The 19,636-nt window shown below is 44.4% G+C and overlaps 1 protein-coding gene across 2 annotated transcripts in view; it reads right to left on the reverse strand.

Annotated features, from left to right (window-relative positions):
• Glis3 (GLIS family zinc finger 3) overlaps positions 1–19,636 on the reverse strand; it is a 407,159-nt gene that overhangs the window by 30,324 nt on the left and 357,199 nt on the right. For both annotated transcript variants that reach the window (XM_051146301.1, XM_051146302.1), the window contains one exon: positions 7,007–7,175. In XM_051146301.1, coding sequence (XP_051002258.1) covers positions 7,007–7,175 — 169 coding nt within the window. The remainder of the gene's footprint in view (positions 1–7,006; positions 7,176–19,636) is intronic.

A 19,636-nucleotide genomic window follows, 5' to 3' on the forward strand; every position in this document is an offset into this window, starting at 1 on the left:
TCTCGTGTTGACTACAATGTGGGGGCTTTTCTTCTTCCTTGCAATTACACAGAAAAGCAACCCAAGGCATTTCTCAGAAAAAACAAACACCTCAAAAACCTCATCCATAAACCACTGCCTCTTAGTGTCTGCTCACCTTGGTAGTCTCCTTCCTGACCAACAAACAGAAAACCCCTCACTTGCAAAACGATGGAAGCAGTCAATGCCCTTATGTAGGAAAAGAAATGGCGTTATGAATCTGGGTCACACTGCTAATACAGGAAGTGGAGGCTCTCTCCAGAGTGGCCTGTTCCAAGTCAGAGAAGAGGAACTTGCGATCATGTGATTCTGCTCGGAATTACTGGTTGGCAAAGAGAACACACTGGCAAGTGTGAGTGATACCACAGCCTAGCAACAGTCCTGTACTTCTGTTGCTTTGTGTGCTCGAGTAGGAGTGGTCAGAAAGGAATTCTAGTTTACTTCAAGCAATCTCTCTTATAGTCATGACTCACTTTCCTGACAGAAAACCCAAGGAGACTAAAAAAACATCATTTGGGCCTTAACAGGAGGTGGATTTGTTTGGAATGTGGGAACAAAATAAAGATGGCTGACTTGGCTTCTAGAGTCCAAGTGACTTCCTTGGCATTAAAAAAAAAAAAAACAAAAAGAAAAAAAAAAAAAAAAAAAAAAAACCTCAGTAACTTTTATGGACATCTTAATGGTTGATTTTGATGTGGGGTTATGCTTAAGCTAAAACAATAAATAAAAGTGTGTTTAAAAAAATGTTTTAAAAAAATACATGGGAAATAATCTGATATGAAGAAACAACAGTACTGGAATGAAGCTGTTTGATTGGTGAGTACACATGGAGCCTCACAGCAAGGCCCCCAGCGGGCACCAAAGTGACCCAAAGGGGAAGGGAATACAAGGACAGACAGTAACCACGCACTCGGGCTACTGTTAACTTGTCCACAAACAGCAAAGGCATCGTCACAGTGGAGCTCCTTTCCTCACCTCTACTCTCTCTATGAAATCCCACAGAGCTCCCTACAAGCAATGGAAAGGGAATACAGCCAGAGCCAGACCACAAAGGACCATGGCATCTTGGTATGATGGGGGAGAGCAGAGAGAGGAATAAATGATTTATTGACATTTGAAAGCACAGGTCTTGGGGCACAGAGCAAAGGCTGAAGATATGAGTGAGGGTGGAAGACTGTTAGACAGGCAGAATCAGTCACATGAGAATAGGTAGGAAGCTGCCACACTTGAGACGGCTGGTCAGGCGGGGCCCAAATATAGTGGAAGAATCATGCTGATTGAGCTGGAAAGCCACAGACAGATCCACGAGCTAATTAGATGTACAAGGACAGAGGACAAGATCAGAGCTGTGTCCTGGGCTTTTCATGTCTTTAACAGTAAGTTAGAAGTAGGGACAGAATTAATTCTTGATCCCATTATCAAAAACCATACTAAAGTCTGGGAGACTGATGGACATTTAAATCAGAGGTAGGCCAGGGAAGATTACAAATGCAGTCTAGCAATGGGTTTTGCTTAATCCATCCATTCATTTTTCAAATGATATTCAGCAATTCTCAATGTGTGTGCATGTGTGCGCATATGAGTGTGTGTGCATGCACACATATGTGCATATTGAGATAGGTAGAAGATTTTAGACTCCTCCTCTTAATCTCAAATGCCCATGGATACCGTCTTTCTAGAAGGCAACAGACATCCTCGGGGATGCTATGTGAGGATAACATCTCTGACCCTGGCATCTTCATCATCCAGCGGTAGAGGCTGCTGCTATGGTGCTTACTTTGTGTCACATGATTGATGGGCTGGAGTTGTTGCCTGTGTTTATTTGTTGCCCTCTGGGTTAGGAATGTCCCTGTGTACATGACAAAACATCTGCCATACACGTCAGGGGTCAGCCGGGGATGTGCCCTGAGTAAATTTCAGCTACGTGAGGATGCACACAGTCCTGCGAAGAAAGTGTGGCAGAAGTCAACCCTCCTCTAATATAAGAGACAAGCAAGGCCAATGAGTGCCTCTGGCTTCTAGACCTTTGTTACTCTCTCTCTCTAACAGATAAATAATTTTCAATTTTTTTTTGACACTCAGGGACTCTTCAACGACGTGAAAAGCTATAGCTATGTAGCATACATGTTTGCAATGGCAAAAAAAAAAAATAATCCTTTCAAGTTGTATTAGAAAGTAAATTCACTTCAACCTCACAGTGTTGGCTTAAGTCTAAGAGTTACAAAAGACAGCCTTTGTCTAACTGAGGACCACAATGACCTGTTCCTTGTCATTTTTTTTTTCGGGAGACATTCTGAATCCTCTGGGGGTGAACATCAGGCACATTTAGAATGAATTCTATAGTCACTGTGGTTTTGTACTGGCCAAACAATAATTTGTTGTTCTCAAGAGAACCTCAAACTCCTTAGTGTGGTCAATATAGGGTCAACTCTTGGTTATATGCTTGGCCACACTCATGCTTGCTAGCTTCCCTCTCGACATCTGTACACATCCTTATTGCCTACAGAGCATCACTTTCAGGGGAGACATTGCACTACCGCCCCTTCCAAGAATAGATGCTCTTGCTCTGTGCCTCCTACGCCACTGTATCAGCCTTTCTTTAGTCTTCTAAGTTATTATGGCTTATCGGCTTGGCTTTCCCCTTTAGACTGAGCACTTTGGTTTATCATGTTTCCCATGGTGTTTTCACTGCCCACTGTATCTCACGTTTCATAAATACCAGCCCAGTCAAAGACCCAAAGAGCCCCCAGGACTAGGGCAGATCCTGATAAGCTTTAATATCTTGTTACATTTTTATGGCTTCTGAGCATACACTAGGAGATAAAAAAGAGAGGGGGAAAGATTGTGTGTGGGGCTATGAAAAAGCTGTGTAGATGAAGACACCAAGATTTCCGTTTGCTCAGGAGCAAGACTAGGAGAGCAATAGGCCTAGTAGCGAGGTAGTCTGATTCTACATATGCAAACAAGATAGGAGTACCAGGCTTGCAGATGGCCATAAGAAAGCACCACACCTTTTAACAATGTGTGTGTGGCTAAATGTGTGGTAGATGTGGTAGACAAGCACCTAGGTATTGCATTCAAGTGTGCAGGAGGTATAGACAGAAGCAAAAAAAAAAAAAAAAAAAAAAAAAAATTCAATACCACTGTCCCGACAAAATAAGACAAATCAAAGATAATACGATGAGAACCTGTCATGGGGCAGTGGGTAGGCACTGACTTCCTGTTTCCTGGACATTCCCTTCCATGTTCTTTCTCCCCTATTAAAGCTTCCTCAGAGCATACCATTGTATAACTCAGAGCAAAGTGCTCTGAAGCTTAGGAGGAAACCAGGTGTCAGCCCTCCCAAGTCAAACTTCGCTCAAGCTGGAAGGTAGCTCTACTGAACAGAGCCTAAGAAGGCAGGGGTTCCACGCGGGGGATGTGCCTCTGACTGGAGAGACAGATGAGGAGACTTCCTGGGATGCGCTGAGCTGAGCACGGAAGGCTGTATATAATAGCTGGAAAGGCTGAGTTAAGGCACGGCAACAGGCAAAGTAAGCGATAAGTAGTGAACAGGTTGACTTGCCCAGAATGGAGAGCTTTACCAACTGTGATGAGAACTGGGGACTTTGACCTCCAGCATCTAAGCAGATGGTACCAAGTCTCCAGTGATGAGTTAGAACGTGGCCCCTCTAAGCACTCGCTTCAGCTGGTCAGAGATATACAAACCCTGGCTTTCTAGTACTTAGCAGGGGCTCAAGAAACGGGCAGTCTTTATTTGGTAAAGGCAGTTTGATTACTTTTCCCAAAACAACAATTCCTACCATTTTTTTCCTGTGCCAGACTATATGTTGTATTAAAGAGACCCAGTTCTGTCTTCTGTTTGAAACTTCAAAAGCTTTCCTGAGCTTTTACAAGCCTTCCACTGTGGGGAGTCCACAGCTCCCATTCCTGTCACTGGCACTACAGAGTGTCCCATGCTTGTGGCCTTCAGAAGAAAGAGAGGCTGCTGACACTGTCTTGCAAAGATGAGTGACACAAACCCAGTTGACTTGTCAGTGGGGCTACAAAGATGCCTCCATTTCAGAATGGCTGCCATTAATATTTTTTTTTTAATTTGCTAATGTAACCGACATACTATAAAGCCCAATGAATTAACATGTCCAAAGACACCCAGTTCATCTCAAAACACCAAGTTCCTCTCAAGGGAAGTCACTGTCACAGACATAAAGTACCTGTGGCTCATGCAACATGACACAGTAAAGCACTACTTCCCATAAGAAGTTCAAATCAACATCAGAGGATGGGCTGTGGCTCAAATCCCTGAAATGATGTGTCATTCAGTCAGTATTTAAAAACAAAAACAGACTCTCATCAAGTTGAGAAAACTTACATTCATTTTATGGTGGCCAGGATCAAAGGACTCGACGTTTAGATGGCCAGCTGTGGCAGGCCTTTTCTAACTCCTGACAGTGACTCAGCCGATTTTATTAACGAGCAAAAGCTAAGTAAATGATGAATCAATGCCTGCAGAGCAGGAAAAGATGCCAGAGTCCCACTAAAATGGCAAAGTGTGATCGACCTGCTTCCGTTAAGAAAACTGCTGGAGTTTTTCCTGGGGGATTTCCCAGGCAAACAGAGCAAAGATGCATAAACCGGGAGCGGAAGGTAAACCCGTTTCCTCTCGGTGTTTTCATCCCACTCCCTAGAGCAAACATGGTGAATAATTCAGGGTTTCTCCATGGTATCCTCTTCTCTAACCTGACTGACTGGAAGAGATAACCCACATTTGCCTACTTGGTCAGGTGTAGGGTCAGGGTACACGCCCTTGTGGCAGGGGCAATCAGCAATATGAACCCACAAAAATGCCAATGTCTATGCCTTTCATTCACACAGAGCGACCATATCATCACAGCCCCTCTTCCTGTCTCCCTCCATGGTTACATCATTGATCACTGTGACCACTGAGTCTTCTCTAGGTTCCAACCTGAATCCCTCAGTCACACCAGGTGACCACGTGTTTGTCTAAGAAGCCATGGGTGAGCTACCGCATGCTACAGTGAACACCATTTTTTTGTCCACTTGGAAACTGTAAAAATGCTAAAGGAGATAAGCTCATCTCAGCTTTCTGGAATGCGTCAGGTAACTGAAAGGATAGATTTCCTGTCTCCAGTGACCATGAACATAATGGGTGTTAACCACTGACCCAGCTTTGCTGACAGGTCATTCAAAGGGAGGCTATACACTTTACCATGGACACAGGACTTAAAAGACTTCTTACTTTCTGACTCACATTTCTTTTTATTTTCTTGTGTATTTGTTTATTTATTGGGTTTTTTGAGACAGGGTTTCTCTGTGTAGCCTTGGCTGTCCTGAACTCACTCTGTACACCAGGCTGACCTTGAACTCACAGAGATCTGCTTGCCTCTGCCTCCCTGAGTGTTGGAATTATAAGTGTGTGCCACTGCACCCAGCTCTGATTTACATTTCTAATTATCACACGCATCCTGTGGATCTTTTATTATCCTATAAAACCCAAGCTCCACAGTTCAGTTTTTCATTCCTTCTCTTTTTCACTTCTCAGATTTCGCTAGAGACTGAGTTTTCTAGAGATAACTTGGGTGTTTGTTTGGCTCCTTTTCTCTATTCTTAAGCCATTCTGCCTCCTAATAAATCTCTTGAGTGAATTCTCCTTACTTCTGTCTTACTTCAAGGCATCATGGTGTTCACAAGAAACCTTGAAATAGCTTCACTTTGTGTCTTCCCCTCTCTCTCACCCCAACTGCAAATGTCTCCCTTATGCAGAGTCCTTCCTCTATGCCAATCTGAATACGTGTTTCTCTGAACAATGGTTATTTACTTCCAGAAGGATAAGGGCAACTCCTTAGTTTAAAACACATGGCTGCACAGAAGCCAGCCCACTATCACCCAGTCGCCCTCCACGTGCATCCGGCATGCTGCTACCCGGAGAGGCCAAGACCTTTGTACTCACGGTGCGCCCTCTCCTCCTCCCCGTCTTGTAAGTGCCCTTACTGTCTGTGGAGAAAACGTCCTTTTCTCTTGATGCCTATCCCACCATTCTTTTCGCTGGCTGAGAAAGCATTTGGGTTTGTGGCTCCCAGAAACAGACGCATGTGGGGAGCAGAGGGATGAGAACCCAACCTCAGCCCTGAACCTCTAAAGCCATTGGAGAATTCAGAAGTACAAATAACATGGAACATACAGTTATTTAGGGATTTTCCCCCCACAGAAATTCCTTTAGGAGGGTGATACCAACAAAAAGTATTGAGTGAACAGTCACTCTGTAATCAGTCACATAACATTTTTTGTCACTTTCTAATCTCCCAAGGTGCTGCAGTTTGCACCTTGATCAATTGTCCCTGTCCTGTGTAGAGCACTGAGGAAGGAGGCCTGGTGGACGGAAGTAAGGTCGCTAGCAACATGCCTTCGAAGGGGCAATTGTGAGTGTCCTTTCCTGCCTCTCTCTTTGCTCCCTAGCCACCAAGAGGTGAACAGGTCCCTTCTGCCACTTACTCCCATCGCCAGTGATCATGGAATGACATCTCAGAAACAATGGGCCGATACCAACCTCTGTATTTTTTTTTTTCAGTCATTTTGTCAATAATGGAAGGCTGCTTAGCACAAAGTTGTATTGCCATCCATGTGGCTATGGTATCGTTCATACCCAGAGAGCCCCTCAACTCCCTCACTGGAAACTGAGTCCCAAAACAAGGTAAGGAAAAGTGGCAAAGATGGGTCACTGCGATGCATCTTCCAACTCCTGACAACCGAGTTGTCGGCTGCCAGTATCATTTCATTTGTTATATATATAACAGATAATGAGATATTTGGTCCACACGCTTTGTGTATGTTACTTTTAAAATGTCAGCCCTGGGTAACTCAACCCAACAACGGATTATTAATAAAACTCAGCAACTGTCAGAGCTCTTCTCTGTAGAGGGAGATTTGGCGGCGACACCTATTATGAGAGAGAGACAGATGGTCTTACCTCTCAGTGCCTGCGTCCACAGCTGTGAGTGGAGGTAACTGGGAGGGGGGGTTGTGCGGGCTCCCCTGTACGTTATGTCCCGGAGAAGGGTGACTGACAGGATGTGGGGGTGGCACGGCCCCGGCAGCTGTTCCACTTCGGGTTGAATGACTGCTGGCGAAAATGGGAGCTGAAATGAAGAGAGAAATGGCATGAGAATGTGTCCCCTGAAGGAGGCCCACAGTTTAAACACCGAGCCTGACAGCAAGCATATTTCAGGGGCTTGTTTGTTTTTCTCTGAGTGCCTGTTAGGGAACAGTTCTCCCCTTCCTGGATACACAGATTTTGTTTCTATGGTAGAACAGTCCCCTGGTTGTTGTGCCTTCGTCACCGTCGCAGAAGCTCTGCCTGAGCTCGCTCCAGGCTCACCTCTGCCTCTGAAGTGCTGCATGGCCAGCACGCTCCCTCTTGGGTCATGACAATTCATCTTGCGCTGTTTGCTTCCTTGCAAAGGGTTCTCTGACCATGCTTTTCAGTCATGGAAGACAACAGTTGTATAATGGCACGTCCAGTAAGCTGACTGCAAGGGGCATCACACAGGCCTACCTCTTCTCGTTGCTCTCTCTCTCTCTGCCGCTGCCACACTTCAACATAAAGATAACAGAACTTACCCGACTGCAGTCCCAACATCAGGCCCTATACTCTCTTAACTAAATGGCTACCAGACTCCAGGCTTTTCCTTGACTCTTGTTCTCATTACAAAGAAGTCCTTATCCAAGATGATAAAATAGGCAAAGGTGGTCCTCGCCCACAGCCCTGGGTCTGTTGCCATCACTGCCAATCACACACTGATGGAGAATCGGACCCTTGTTCTTGGGGCAGTCTCACCTCTGAGTACTCTTTATGACCTCAAACTTGCCTATATGCCCATTTACATCAGCTAATTGGTACGATGTCACCTGATAACCAGGGCTTGCCACTTTCACAGTCTGAAGGACCTCCGAGTGGGGGCCTTCTTGGCAGACACCTCATTAGGCTGCAATGGGCATCATTACCGACTCTCCCCCATTTCCTTCTTTGCACACAGCTCTGCTCTATGCCCGATTCTGCTCCCCCTGAACTTCACTAATATCACAGAACAAACGGATTTTTTTTTTTTTTTTAATTAAAGAAATCAAGTTCAGGATTAAGAAAGTCATGTTATCAAAAAGATTTGAAGGTTTAAAAGTTCAGGGAGCTGTATTTTTAGACCAATATCACTTTCATCCAACCTCTCCAGGGTAGAATAAAGACCCTAGATGACCCAGCCCCCAAAAGGCTGGTCCAATGGCAGGAGAGTTCAAGGATTTAGGGGAGCATGCGGAGAGCAGGATCACCCTCTTCCTGCTCAAAAAGCTACTGACATGGCTGTGATCTGATTTGAAGAGTTTATTTCTGGTAACTCACCATTCTGTCAGGTCCCCACGTATCCTCAGAAGCCTTCACCCTTCCACAGCCCTCTAAGCCCCGAAGTGGTGGCGAGGCCAGGGTGCTTGCCAGTTCAAAAAGTCAACCCCGAGCTTCTCTTCTGCGTGTCAGTCTCCGTGAAAGCCTGCACATCTGCAAACTCGCTGGAGTCACCTTATGAATCACTGCCCTCACTTGTGCCCTGCTGGCTCAGGGAACCACAATTTGGCTTGTATTCCAAATAATAATGTGGCCCAAGGGAGAGGGCCGCTTGGACTGACTACAGCGATAGTTGCAACGCTTGTGTTCGTCAGCATGGAGCTTGGGTTTTATACCGTGTTCTAAAAGCTCAAGGAATAATAGGTCAGAGAGAGCGCATGAAAGCACAGCTACCTTAAAAACAATGCTGCCTCATTTACTTTGTAATTGGTGTTGAATGCACCCATCACTTATTTACTCCAGAGGTATTTTTTTGTTTCTGCTTATCACAGGGGAAGCTCTGCTCTTGCTGTTTACAACCCGGTGGCAATAGGGAAACATGGTTGCCTGTGCTAAGCTTTACTATACAGCTTAGCAGAAGATACAGTGTTTCCCAAAAGTCTTCACTTTAGTTGGGTTTGACATTAGCTACAATTAAATAAATCAGACAAGTTGGTGTCATTTATAGCCTGTCCCTGAAAGTGAGGAGTTGCTGAGGGATTCTCTCCTGGCCAAGTCACAATCAACTACTTATCCTTCATTCATCCATCATCTGTCCATCTGTCCAACATTATTTTTAAATGATAAGTCAGCTATTACATTAGCTATTCTACCATTTGTGTATTCCTGCCCTTGAGGAGGTTTCAGCTTTAAGATAGAGAAACACTGTCTTCTAATTCTATCAAAATACCAAGATTCACAAATGTAGAATCTTAACAGTGTCTCTAACAAAACTCTAACACCAATTTTCAGCTCTACCCAAACAAGAATGTGACCACAACAGAGATTCATAGAATGGCTCATACTTTGATACTTTTGCTGTGTGCTCTACCTTGACATACTTATTTTAGCATTTTCACCTTCGTCTCCCCCCTTTACCCTCTTCCCCCCTGCCCACTGGAGACTGAACTCAGAACACGATGGATATTAGGAACATGAGCTACCACAGAGCTATAGCCATGGTCATACTTCCCCAAGGAGCTGATCAAGATGTTTATGGAGTGGCTACCATGTGACAAATACAAAACTTGGTCCTGGAATAAACTATAAAACAAGACATGTTTAGTATCTGCGGTCACCAATTGCATCGACGCATGCTTGCTTTTTGAAGGAATAAAGACAAACAATCTAAACGCCAATAAAATCTTACTTGGGGCTCTAATACGGAGGTAGAATTTTATCCAACAAGTTATACTCCCTTCTGATCAAAGGTTGCCCCAGGGAAGTGTTAATTTTCTCAGATTTGTAAGCAGACACATGCCCCAGAGGCTCAACCTCAGGGCATCCAGGAGTCCTGGAGCAGAAAGCCAGGGGTATGTGGTGCAGGGTTTCCAAGCTATATGAAGGTACACTACAATGGCCAAAAGGAGGAGGTGGTAGAGAGGACCTGTGAGGTAAGCTATCTGAGGTAACTGGTATGGAGCTGAAGGCCAAGGATTGGGTCACCCAAGCACTTTGGGGTCAAACACATAGCTCTATCCAGGTTTACCATATATGGAGCTACAGTTTATTCCTGACACCGAAGCAGGAAAAGGTCCTCTACCAGTGACCCCATGAGAAAGGGAATGCTTTAGGCTTCAATTAAAGCCTGAATTTGAAGGTATTTGAGCAGTTCCTTATATAGGGCATAACTGATCACTTTACTGCGAAAGACCGCCAATCAGTTGCTTCTGTGTTGTAGGAAATGGGAGGAGTATTACAGAGATTTTAAGAGAATTATAGAGAGATTATGACTTAGTTGAAAGAAACTTATTAATCAATGTCTATACAGAATAGTCTGCCTCCAGGATCCAGAGTATAATTGCTTTGTTTGTTTGTTTGTTTGTTTTTGGTTTTTCGAGACAGGGTTTTTCTGTGTAGCCTTGGCTGTCCTAGACTAGCTTTGTAGACCAGGTTGGCCTTGAACTCACAGCGATCCGCCTGCCTCTGTCTCCCGAGTGCTAGGATTAAAGGCGTGCGCCACCACGCCCGGCTAGAGAGTATAATTGCTAGTTATAGATATTACCTGTGACCAAAATAATAAAATAAAATTGAGGACAAGCAATAAAGACAAAAGTATGGCTTTCTAATATACATCCAAAGGGCAAGTATCTGGAGTCAGTTAGCTATGGCTGCAGTAGGACTCTCCTTGGCCTTTCTCAAAGATGCTGCCATTGTGACCCAGAAAGACATGTTTGCTATCTACAGTGACTTTCAGGAATGTCTAAGCTGATCAAGCCATATATCTAGACTAGACCTTTAAGTAGCGTAGTCTACAAATATTATTTCTTTATTCACTTGAAAAGAATATTCCAGCACCTTCTTTGCACAAGGCAGGTGCTATTCTTTATTAATGTTTGAATACCTGCCGGCTTCTCACAGACCTGGCTGCTGCAGCATATGCTAACTGACAAATGTACAGGCTTTGCCAAGGGATTTCCAATCTTAGGGAGAAAATCTCCACGGTAGAGTAGAACTGCAAGATTATTCACAAAAGGAAAAAAAAAATATTTCCATACTTACTCAAAATGATTTGCACAGCTCAACCAATGGAGTGTACAATGTGGCCCTATTGATCAAAGCCTAAAGAAGAATGGAGCCTTCCAGAACGCAGAACAATATTAACAAAACTGTCCTGAGCAGATCAACCAGACACAGACTGCCCCTGGAGGCAGCTTTCATTGTCCGCGTCACCTTGGGGGTCAGTGCTGTCTCCAGAGAACGAAGGGGGATTTTCTGTGAACTTCCAGCCAGGGCTGATGACTGGCAGCTGGAACAACTGATTAGGCACACTGAAAGAACAGACTGGAAACCCTTATTGCTTTTGTGATTAAGAGGTGGTAAGCTCCCCGAGGAAATAAAGCCTGGTCAAGCAATGAATGTATGAACTCTGCGTGCTGCCTACTGCTGTGGACTCTTTTCTCATGGGGCCTGGCTTATGGCCGACCTCAACCCTGTCTCCAACAGTAATAGGTAAAGGTAGCTCTGTGATTCATGTGGCTCTCAGATGCCATCTCACAGGCCCTTGGGGCTGGGGAAATTTAGGCTACCACCTTCTCCTGTTTCAGTTAATCAAGTTCAAGAAGCATTTTTATGTCGAAATAGTAACTATTAATCTATCATTTCCAACAGGACACCTTTGGGGATACTTCACCTACTCACCGATGAAGTATTCACCACATGAACAGAGGCTGCAAGGAGTACTTTAGGGACCCCCAAATAAAAGACTACCTGCCTTGGGCCATGCCCATGTCTGTGAAGGCCACCATCTACATCACTTGGTGACTGATTCCATCACTCAGAGGGTGGGCACCAAGACTTTCCTGACAGTCTGAGGCAGAAAAAGGTAGCTAGCAAAGATAGGCCTGCTAGAGCAAGCCTGTAATCCCAGCTAATAGCGAGAATGAGGCAAGAGATCTCAAGTTCTTGGCTTGCCTGGGTAATTTAGTGAGACTGTCTCAAATAAAAGGCAAAAGAAGAAGTCCTGGATGTAGCTGAGGTAATTAGTGAGACTGTCTCAAATAAAAGGCAAAAGAAGAAGTCCTGGATGTAGCTGAGTGGGTAAATCGTTGCCCAGCAAATGCAAAACTAGGTTCAATGCGCAGAATGTCAAAGAATAGCTAGTATGTTGTTCTGGTCAAAACTGATGGGAAGCTACGCCTCTGTTCTTTGATATTCTCACCACCTAAAAGAACTATGGAAGTAATAAGACATACTGACTCGCTAGGTCTTGGGCTGAGGCATGTTGAGATTCTGATTTTCTTATGACTACTGTCAGAGTAGTCCAAGGACACCTGTGAAGTAACAGGGCCTAGACTAGGCCTCGCCTCCATTCCATCTGCTTCCATATCGGGGAACTCTTGGTTATGACTACTGAACACTTGCCATGTGCCAAAGACTTACAAACATTTGCCATTCATTGATTAGGCTTGAGCCCTAATCCGCTTTCTTGGTCGGAGGCATGGCTATGGTCACTTGCTGAATAAACAGTGAAAGTAAAATTCAAACCAGGAAGTAAGATGTCAGGCCATGTGCCCCTAACCACCACCCCACATTGCCTCTCAAGTGCCAGATGTATTCAAAATGAGGGCCAACTGTATCTAGCAGTGCATTTGAGAAGGCCTCTTAGAGTAGAGACACACAGCTGGCTGCAACATGCTCACGGAGAACGTCTAAAACACGCTCTCCACTTCTTCCCATTCTCAGCCCAAATGAGGGGCATTTTCCAGCTCTGAAATTTAATTCAGACAAGGAATTAACTGAACCGTTCAGTTTGGAACACAAACAGCTGGTAAGAAATGTGGTTTTTTTTTTTCCAAATGAAGATTTCACATCCATGTCAGAGGCATATTAATCCATAGGTAAGGAAAGAAGTGACGCCTGTGCGGTGACTCGTGAGCAGTCAGCCATAGGAACCCTTTACAGCAGCAACCAGTTGCCCTGGGCTGTCAATAATGTTCCAAGGGGAGACTTACTGTGCATGTGGAGACCACTGAGCTTCCCTGTAAGCCTGTGCTTGGGGCAGTCATGGCTACTGAAAAGGCCTAGCAATGTTCTGGCATGTTCTCAGCAGAAAGGGACTCAACCATGCCCCAAGATGGCGCCTCTCACTTGTAATTACTGTCAGAGCCAGCAGTATTGAGCTCCTGAAAACTGACATTAATTGTTCTGTGGTCATAACCAGGGAAGAAGTCCAGGCTGACCGTTTATTTATCTCTTGGGCTGCATCTCAAAGGTCAAGGCACAGAGGAGCAAACTAGTCGATGAGACCAAGGTACACTGGCTCTCATGTAGACATTAACAAGAAGTAGAGTCCATATGAAAGAAGAGCTTAATCTCGGCTCTGTCTTGCTCCCAAGAGGAGAAATTTAGACCTGGGAAGAGTTCAATAAGCCATTTAACTGCAATGGGAATTTTGGCTCCTTTGGCCTCATCAGAAATCAAGCACTCGGGACAGACATGATCAGGAATAGAGGAAAGAACACACAACGGGAGACACATAGACCAGGATTTGAAGTTTAGCTCTAGTGAGTGCCAGGTGTTTCTTTATCTTAAAAGGGATAATACTTCATGGAGCTGCATGGAGAAATATAAATATATAATATATTAAAAACCCAAATAGGGTCTGGAGAGGTGACTCAGCAGTTAACATTATTGGCTGCTCTTGAGGAAGGCCCAGGTTTGGTTCCTCGCACCCACATGGGAACTCACAAATGTCCAGGAGCTCAACATCTCCTTGCCTCTGTGGGCATTGCACACACGGAACACACTCAGACAGACATGTAGTCACAACACTAGTACACAGAAAATAAGATTTAAAAAAATTAAGAAGCCATAAGCACAAAGGCTTAACTATGGTTACACACTCACAAAATGCTCTTATCATCTGACGATATTACTCAATTAATGTAATCTTACTAAGATTGGAGAACCATAACGACGTGCACTGTTCTGAAGGGGTGACTATCTAAGCTCTCCTATCTAAATCCCAGGTGAAAAAAAACTGCCTATAAGCTGTGCACTGGAGTCCTTCACAATGGAGGAGTTTATGCATCACATTCAATCAAGCTTTTTATTGTTCAATATTTTTATGCGTGTGCTACAAAGTGTTTGGGGGCCCAGAACGAATCCTCATAGGGTTAAAATGCTGTGCTTTCCTTTGAAGGAGTAATGCACACCTTGGCGATACAATCCATAATACATTTGAGTTTAGACGATAACAAGTCATTTTCATGCATGATGGCACTTCGTTAAGGAGCGAAAATGGGCTGTTACTAAAATGTCAACACAATTGTCCCTCTTGAAGCTTAGTTTATCTTGAAGTATTTTTACATTTTTCAGTGCTTCTTTTTGTTTGTTTCTCCTCTCCAAGAGCATAAAGATTCAGCCTTAGTTAACTTTCAGAATTTAAAGAAAGACTTCCCTTTAGACGTTCTGAGGAAACTGGCCAGTATTGGGGGTGTCCACAAACCTGGTCCCCAAGAGTGAAAATTCAAGTCCAGTACCATCTGCTGTTCCTCACAGAACACCTCAAAGCAATTTAATTGCACTGTCATCCAATGGAAAACGCCCTCCTGACCTAAATTCACACACCAGAAAGAGTTTTCTAGCGAGGGAAATGCCTGCCAGGGTAATTTGCTAGGAAGGCTGCATTTGATTCTAAAGTTAATTGGAGAATGGGAGAGACCCTAGTTTATGCTAATCCTTGCTGCTGAGGAGAGGGGGCTGTTTGCTGTCTCCTTAGCTCCATCAGGAGGGGCGGGCCATTCTGCAGCCACATTCCACCTGTACTAGGAGAGAGCCACTTCTTAAGGGTTTGCACGTTCACCCCTCTAATCTTTCCCTTCTCCCTGCGGCATGAATAATTTTAATATTGCCAATCACTGAAAGTCTCTTCTCTCTGCCTGTCTTACCGCATACAACCCCCTCCCAACTTTGCGGCATGTAGTATCATTATCCAGCAGCCCCGATAGGAGCATAATGAAACAATCCCTTCTTAGCCGCATCGGGTGGCTGTCACACTAGGATGACACCGCCCGTGCATCCCTGACACACCACCCTCAGCTAATTGACGGCAAACAATGGCAACTGTCTCCAATGCTCTAAGACAAAGAAAACATGCACGTGTCACCTGACAGGAAAGCTACCTGGTAATGGATAAACAGATGTGTTGGGGGGTGGGGGGGGTGCCGGATTAAGGTAAGTGAGGGCGCAGCTCTGAAGAATGTACCTATTAGCTCTCTGCTTAAGGGAGCTGCTGTCCACTGGGGAACAGACATAAATAAGATAAAATAAGAATTTACTGATGTCTGGACAGTTACATGAATATTCAGTTTCTCTTACAAACAGATATTCTCCCAAGAGCTCCAAGCCTCAGTGTAGGCAGCCCAGTTACATTTCTAGCTCATGCAGCTAGATTTACTACCAGGGAAGAAGTTATCCATGTTTTAGGGAGTCTACATGCTTACAAGCCTTTCTGGAATATACCATGATACAACCCCCATGAACGCCAAAGGTCACCATCAAACACTCTGAAACGCAGGTGTAATAGCTCCTGAATTCGGACGGCATCATCCTGGCACTTTGCTGGGGCCAACGGTTCATGCAGGCCTCTTAGATCCTTCCAGACAGTGCATGGCACACCAAACCTCAATTCTCAGACTGTCTTTCTCTTCTCTCAGGTATATCACCCCTCTGCTACTTATTCACGCTAAATTACACAGAAAAGCCAGTGCATAATGTGAACAGGCAAACCACACAGACTTCTCTCTGGATTTTTGCATTTCCTCTTGGCCTGTGAGATAAATTTTCACCCCCTTTCAGGTCAGAGTGGAAAAAGCAGAAAGAAGAAAAAAATGAAGCTGGCATGGCTAACTGCTCCTTGTGGTAACTGAAAGGTTCTCTGCATCCCCTCCTTAGTAGTGAAGTCCAACGCATTCATAAATGATAATAGTGATTTTAGTAAAACGTATCGGGTCTCCTGACCCACTGTATGCATTCCACGGCTATCCCAGCAAAGGCAGGTTCTACACTTCACCTGCACTAGTGCCCCATGGGCTCTGAAAGCACTTCTAGTCGGCGATGCCTGGAAACAGATCTGTAGCAAGGCCAGCCAATTTGGTTTTGACGGACACATTCTTTGAGCCAAATGAAATGCTGATCTTATGGACTCCTTGAGAAAAACCTCTTCCCTAGATATATAAAAGTTAGTAACGCCAGTCGTCTGCAGGTGCTGTGGTGGGTCGAGGAGCCATTCTTCAATAATCACTAGCCTAGAGCAAGGCTGCACACACAGTGGAGTTGGTTTTGCTATGGCCCTTTCTCCCTTTTTCGAATCTTGTTCTCACAGCCTTTCTTTGCCTTCTAGTTTACTTCGAAGCACACTTTCATTTTTTAATCATGAATTTACGTTCACACACAACATTTGGGAGTGAATTTTGACTAAGTATTTTTCTTCTCTGTATGGGAAAAGAAGCTTCGGTTTTCAGTTATACTGACTTCCAAGTCTGAGGGAGCAGGTATCTTTTCTGTTAAAATAGGACCAAGTGGGTCCCCCCCGAGTTTGTTGTTTCAATGTCTTGCTTTATTCCTGGGGGTTGCTATGTACATCTAAGAAGAAGTCTGTGGTGCTCCCAAGGTCTGGAACACTGCCCCTTCTAGGAAGAGTAAATGTGGACTGACTAAAACCAAGGCGACTGCTGGATCTCACTGCCAGCCTCTGGCTCACTCGGCCCACCACCGGGCCCTTCTCTCTCTGGCTCCTTCCTCCTGTATGAGAACCATGTCTCTCAGGGAATCCCACTCCAGGCTGCCTCTGCAGATCTTGCTAGCTGATGACTTCAGGGATTACTCTGTTTGAGGGCCTCTAATCTTGTATTTCCACAGAACACCCCAGGAAAATAAAGGGGGTTAAAGTTGGCCTGGATCCCTTCAAGGGAGATGGTTTTGCTACCATCTGCCCGCACTGATGGGCCTCATACATCTCCCTGCAAAACCATGGGCTGGGTGACTTCTGAAGTGTCTGCTAAATCTAAAATATTGTACGCCCAGCCAAATCTCTACACATTATGCACTCTTAACTCCTCTTACAATACGTCCTCCTCTTTAATTAATTTATTTTAGTTAATTCATTTTATGGCTTCCTTGTTTTCATTTGTCACTGACAAGTGTGGCAGATGTAAATCTGAAGCTGAGATAAGCAAACCTTTCTTGGAGAGGACCAGAGAGAAAATGTGTTAGGCTTTGTAGACTGAGAGCCAATGCAATACTGTAAGCAGCTGTTCTCAGCCACAGCCTAACAACTTCCTTTTGTTTAAGTTTACCTATAAAATTCTTAAAGCCACCATTAGTTCTCTTGGCCATGCAAAAAAAGGACGCAGGCCAGATACCATCTGTGGAGTGTTTGCTGATTTCTGGCATAACAAATTACCCACTCTATAGTAGTTACAAAGAAAACATCATCCCAGTAGGATTAGAAAAATATGAATTATAAAAACTAAATTTTAGATAATTAAATAGCTAAAATAGTTTTATAAATGCTGTGGACTATATTTTGAGGTAAATGACAGAGCCTGGAAGAGACTATTTACAAAGTGACATCAGGAGAGACCAAAGCTATACCTCAGCAGCGCCAAAGCAATGGCTGTGTCAAACTGTACTGGCTGGGGTCACCAACACAATTTCCTCTTTTTTGCACCTGTTTCACCTCATGGGTCCACTGTTCATTAAGTTCATTTTTCAAGCAGCCATGGTGTCGGAACTCTGGAAAGCCAGTCTAACTAGACTTACACTCTTTGTGGCAATGGGACAAAAGGCTAATGCAGAGATCTGAAAATAGGGCTTAGGATCTGCAAGCTCCAAGGTCGAATCTCAGCTTGGTTTCTTGGAAGAAACTATCCCTGAAGTCTCTGTGGCACTGCCTAGGATACAGACAGAGGACAGAAGGGATGCTGCTGTCTGGCACAGAGGCCAGCCTGGCTTATCAACTGCTCTAAGCTTTTAAGCAAAAAGGGGAGGGAGGGATGAATGGGGGGAAGAAACAGGGATGCTGAGAAGGAGTGAGGGAAGGCGGGGTGGATGGTGGAGGGAGGAAGGGAGGGAGGAAGGGAGAAAAGAAAGAAGGAAGGGAAGAAGGGAGAGAGGAAGGGAAGAAAAGGCAAGAAAGGCAGGAAGAAGAGCCACCGAGAGCTTGCAGGTGGCTAGTGAGCACAATGGAGTTTCTTAAGCATTTTATTCTCACAGTGGGATCAGGGTTCTTCCTACCAGCTAGCTACACAAGGAAAGCTGACTTCCCTAAACACAGTACCCAGCAGACAGAGAGCCAGGATGGGGCTTTAGATTTAGTTCCACAGTCTTTCTGCATGACGCACTGTCTTCAAAACAAAAAACAAAAAACAACCAAAGCACTATTTATTTTATTTTTTTTTTTTTTAATTTCAAACCCTAGTAAACCATCACAACACCATTTTGACACTGTGAGTCTGGGGCTACTGCTACCTAAGTGATGTGCTTCTGGTTCCAGGTTGTGTATCTTTAGAGCACCACCATGGAGTTCCTACAGCAAAAACACACCATGAACCACGAGGCAACGTATTGGGATATAAAACTTAAAAGAATTCTATTTTAGTTTTCTTTTATCCTACTAAATGATGCTGATTAAAATTTTAATTTCTTTAGGCTTTCTCCTTACATTTCTTAAAAAACAAAAAACAAAAAAAACAAAAAAACAAACTGAGGATGGCAGGTAATTTTTGTGGCACCTGTTCCCTATGCTTTGTTCATGCTGTAATATAGATCTCCTAGTATCTGAGTACAGCAATAATTAGCACAAACAGATGTTGAGCACTTACCGCCTCCTAAGAACGTTTAATGCCATTAAGTCCAGAGATCAATCTCTGTAAGGCAGAGTCTCAGTTGGAGGCAATGAAGTGCTTTCATTTGTCAGTGTTCCGCGTGAGCAGACTGGCTTCGCAGACAGCAAGACAGACGTGTGTAAAACGTGCTCAGTGGTGACATTTGTAGGACTTTAAAAAGGGAACACGGCCGACTACCTACTCTTACTGTCCATACAGAGAGAACCCCAAACTGCCTGAAAACCCAAGCACAGTGGGCCTGAGGCCACGTCTCCTTTGTTGGCACTGGCCAGCAGCTCAGGGCTTTTCACACACAGCATATCCAGTTCTTAGAAATGCTTGACGTGAAGCCAGGCATGATGATATGCACAGAGAATATCACAAAAGGCAGAGGCAGGAGGATTGCTGTAAGTTTAGAGCTAGCCTGGTCTGAGTTCCAAGCCATCCACAGTTACACAGTAAGGCACTATTTAAAAAGAAAGGGAGAAAAAGAAAGATTTTAAAAAAAAGTTTGTTGTGTATGAACTAGCCTGGGGAACAGATTCCTATGCAGGCTGATGATAGCCTGTTCCCTTTAATAGTGACCAGTTACATTCTGCCATCTGTTAACTTCTACAATGTAGAAGTGACGACTACTCCTATACCTTCAGAGGAAAGCATCCAGTGGCACAAAATC

Source organism: Acomys russatus, chromosome 5, assembly GCF_903995435.1.
Source record: "Acomys russatus chromosome 5, mAcoRus1.1, whole genome shotgun sequence".
Taxonomy (NCBI): Eukaryota; Metazoa; Chordata; class Mammalia; order Rodentia; family Muridae; genus Acomys; species Acomys russatus.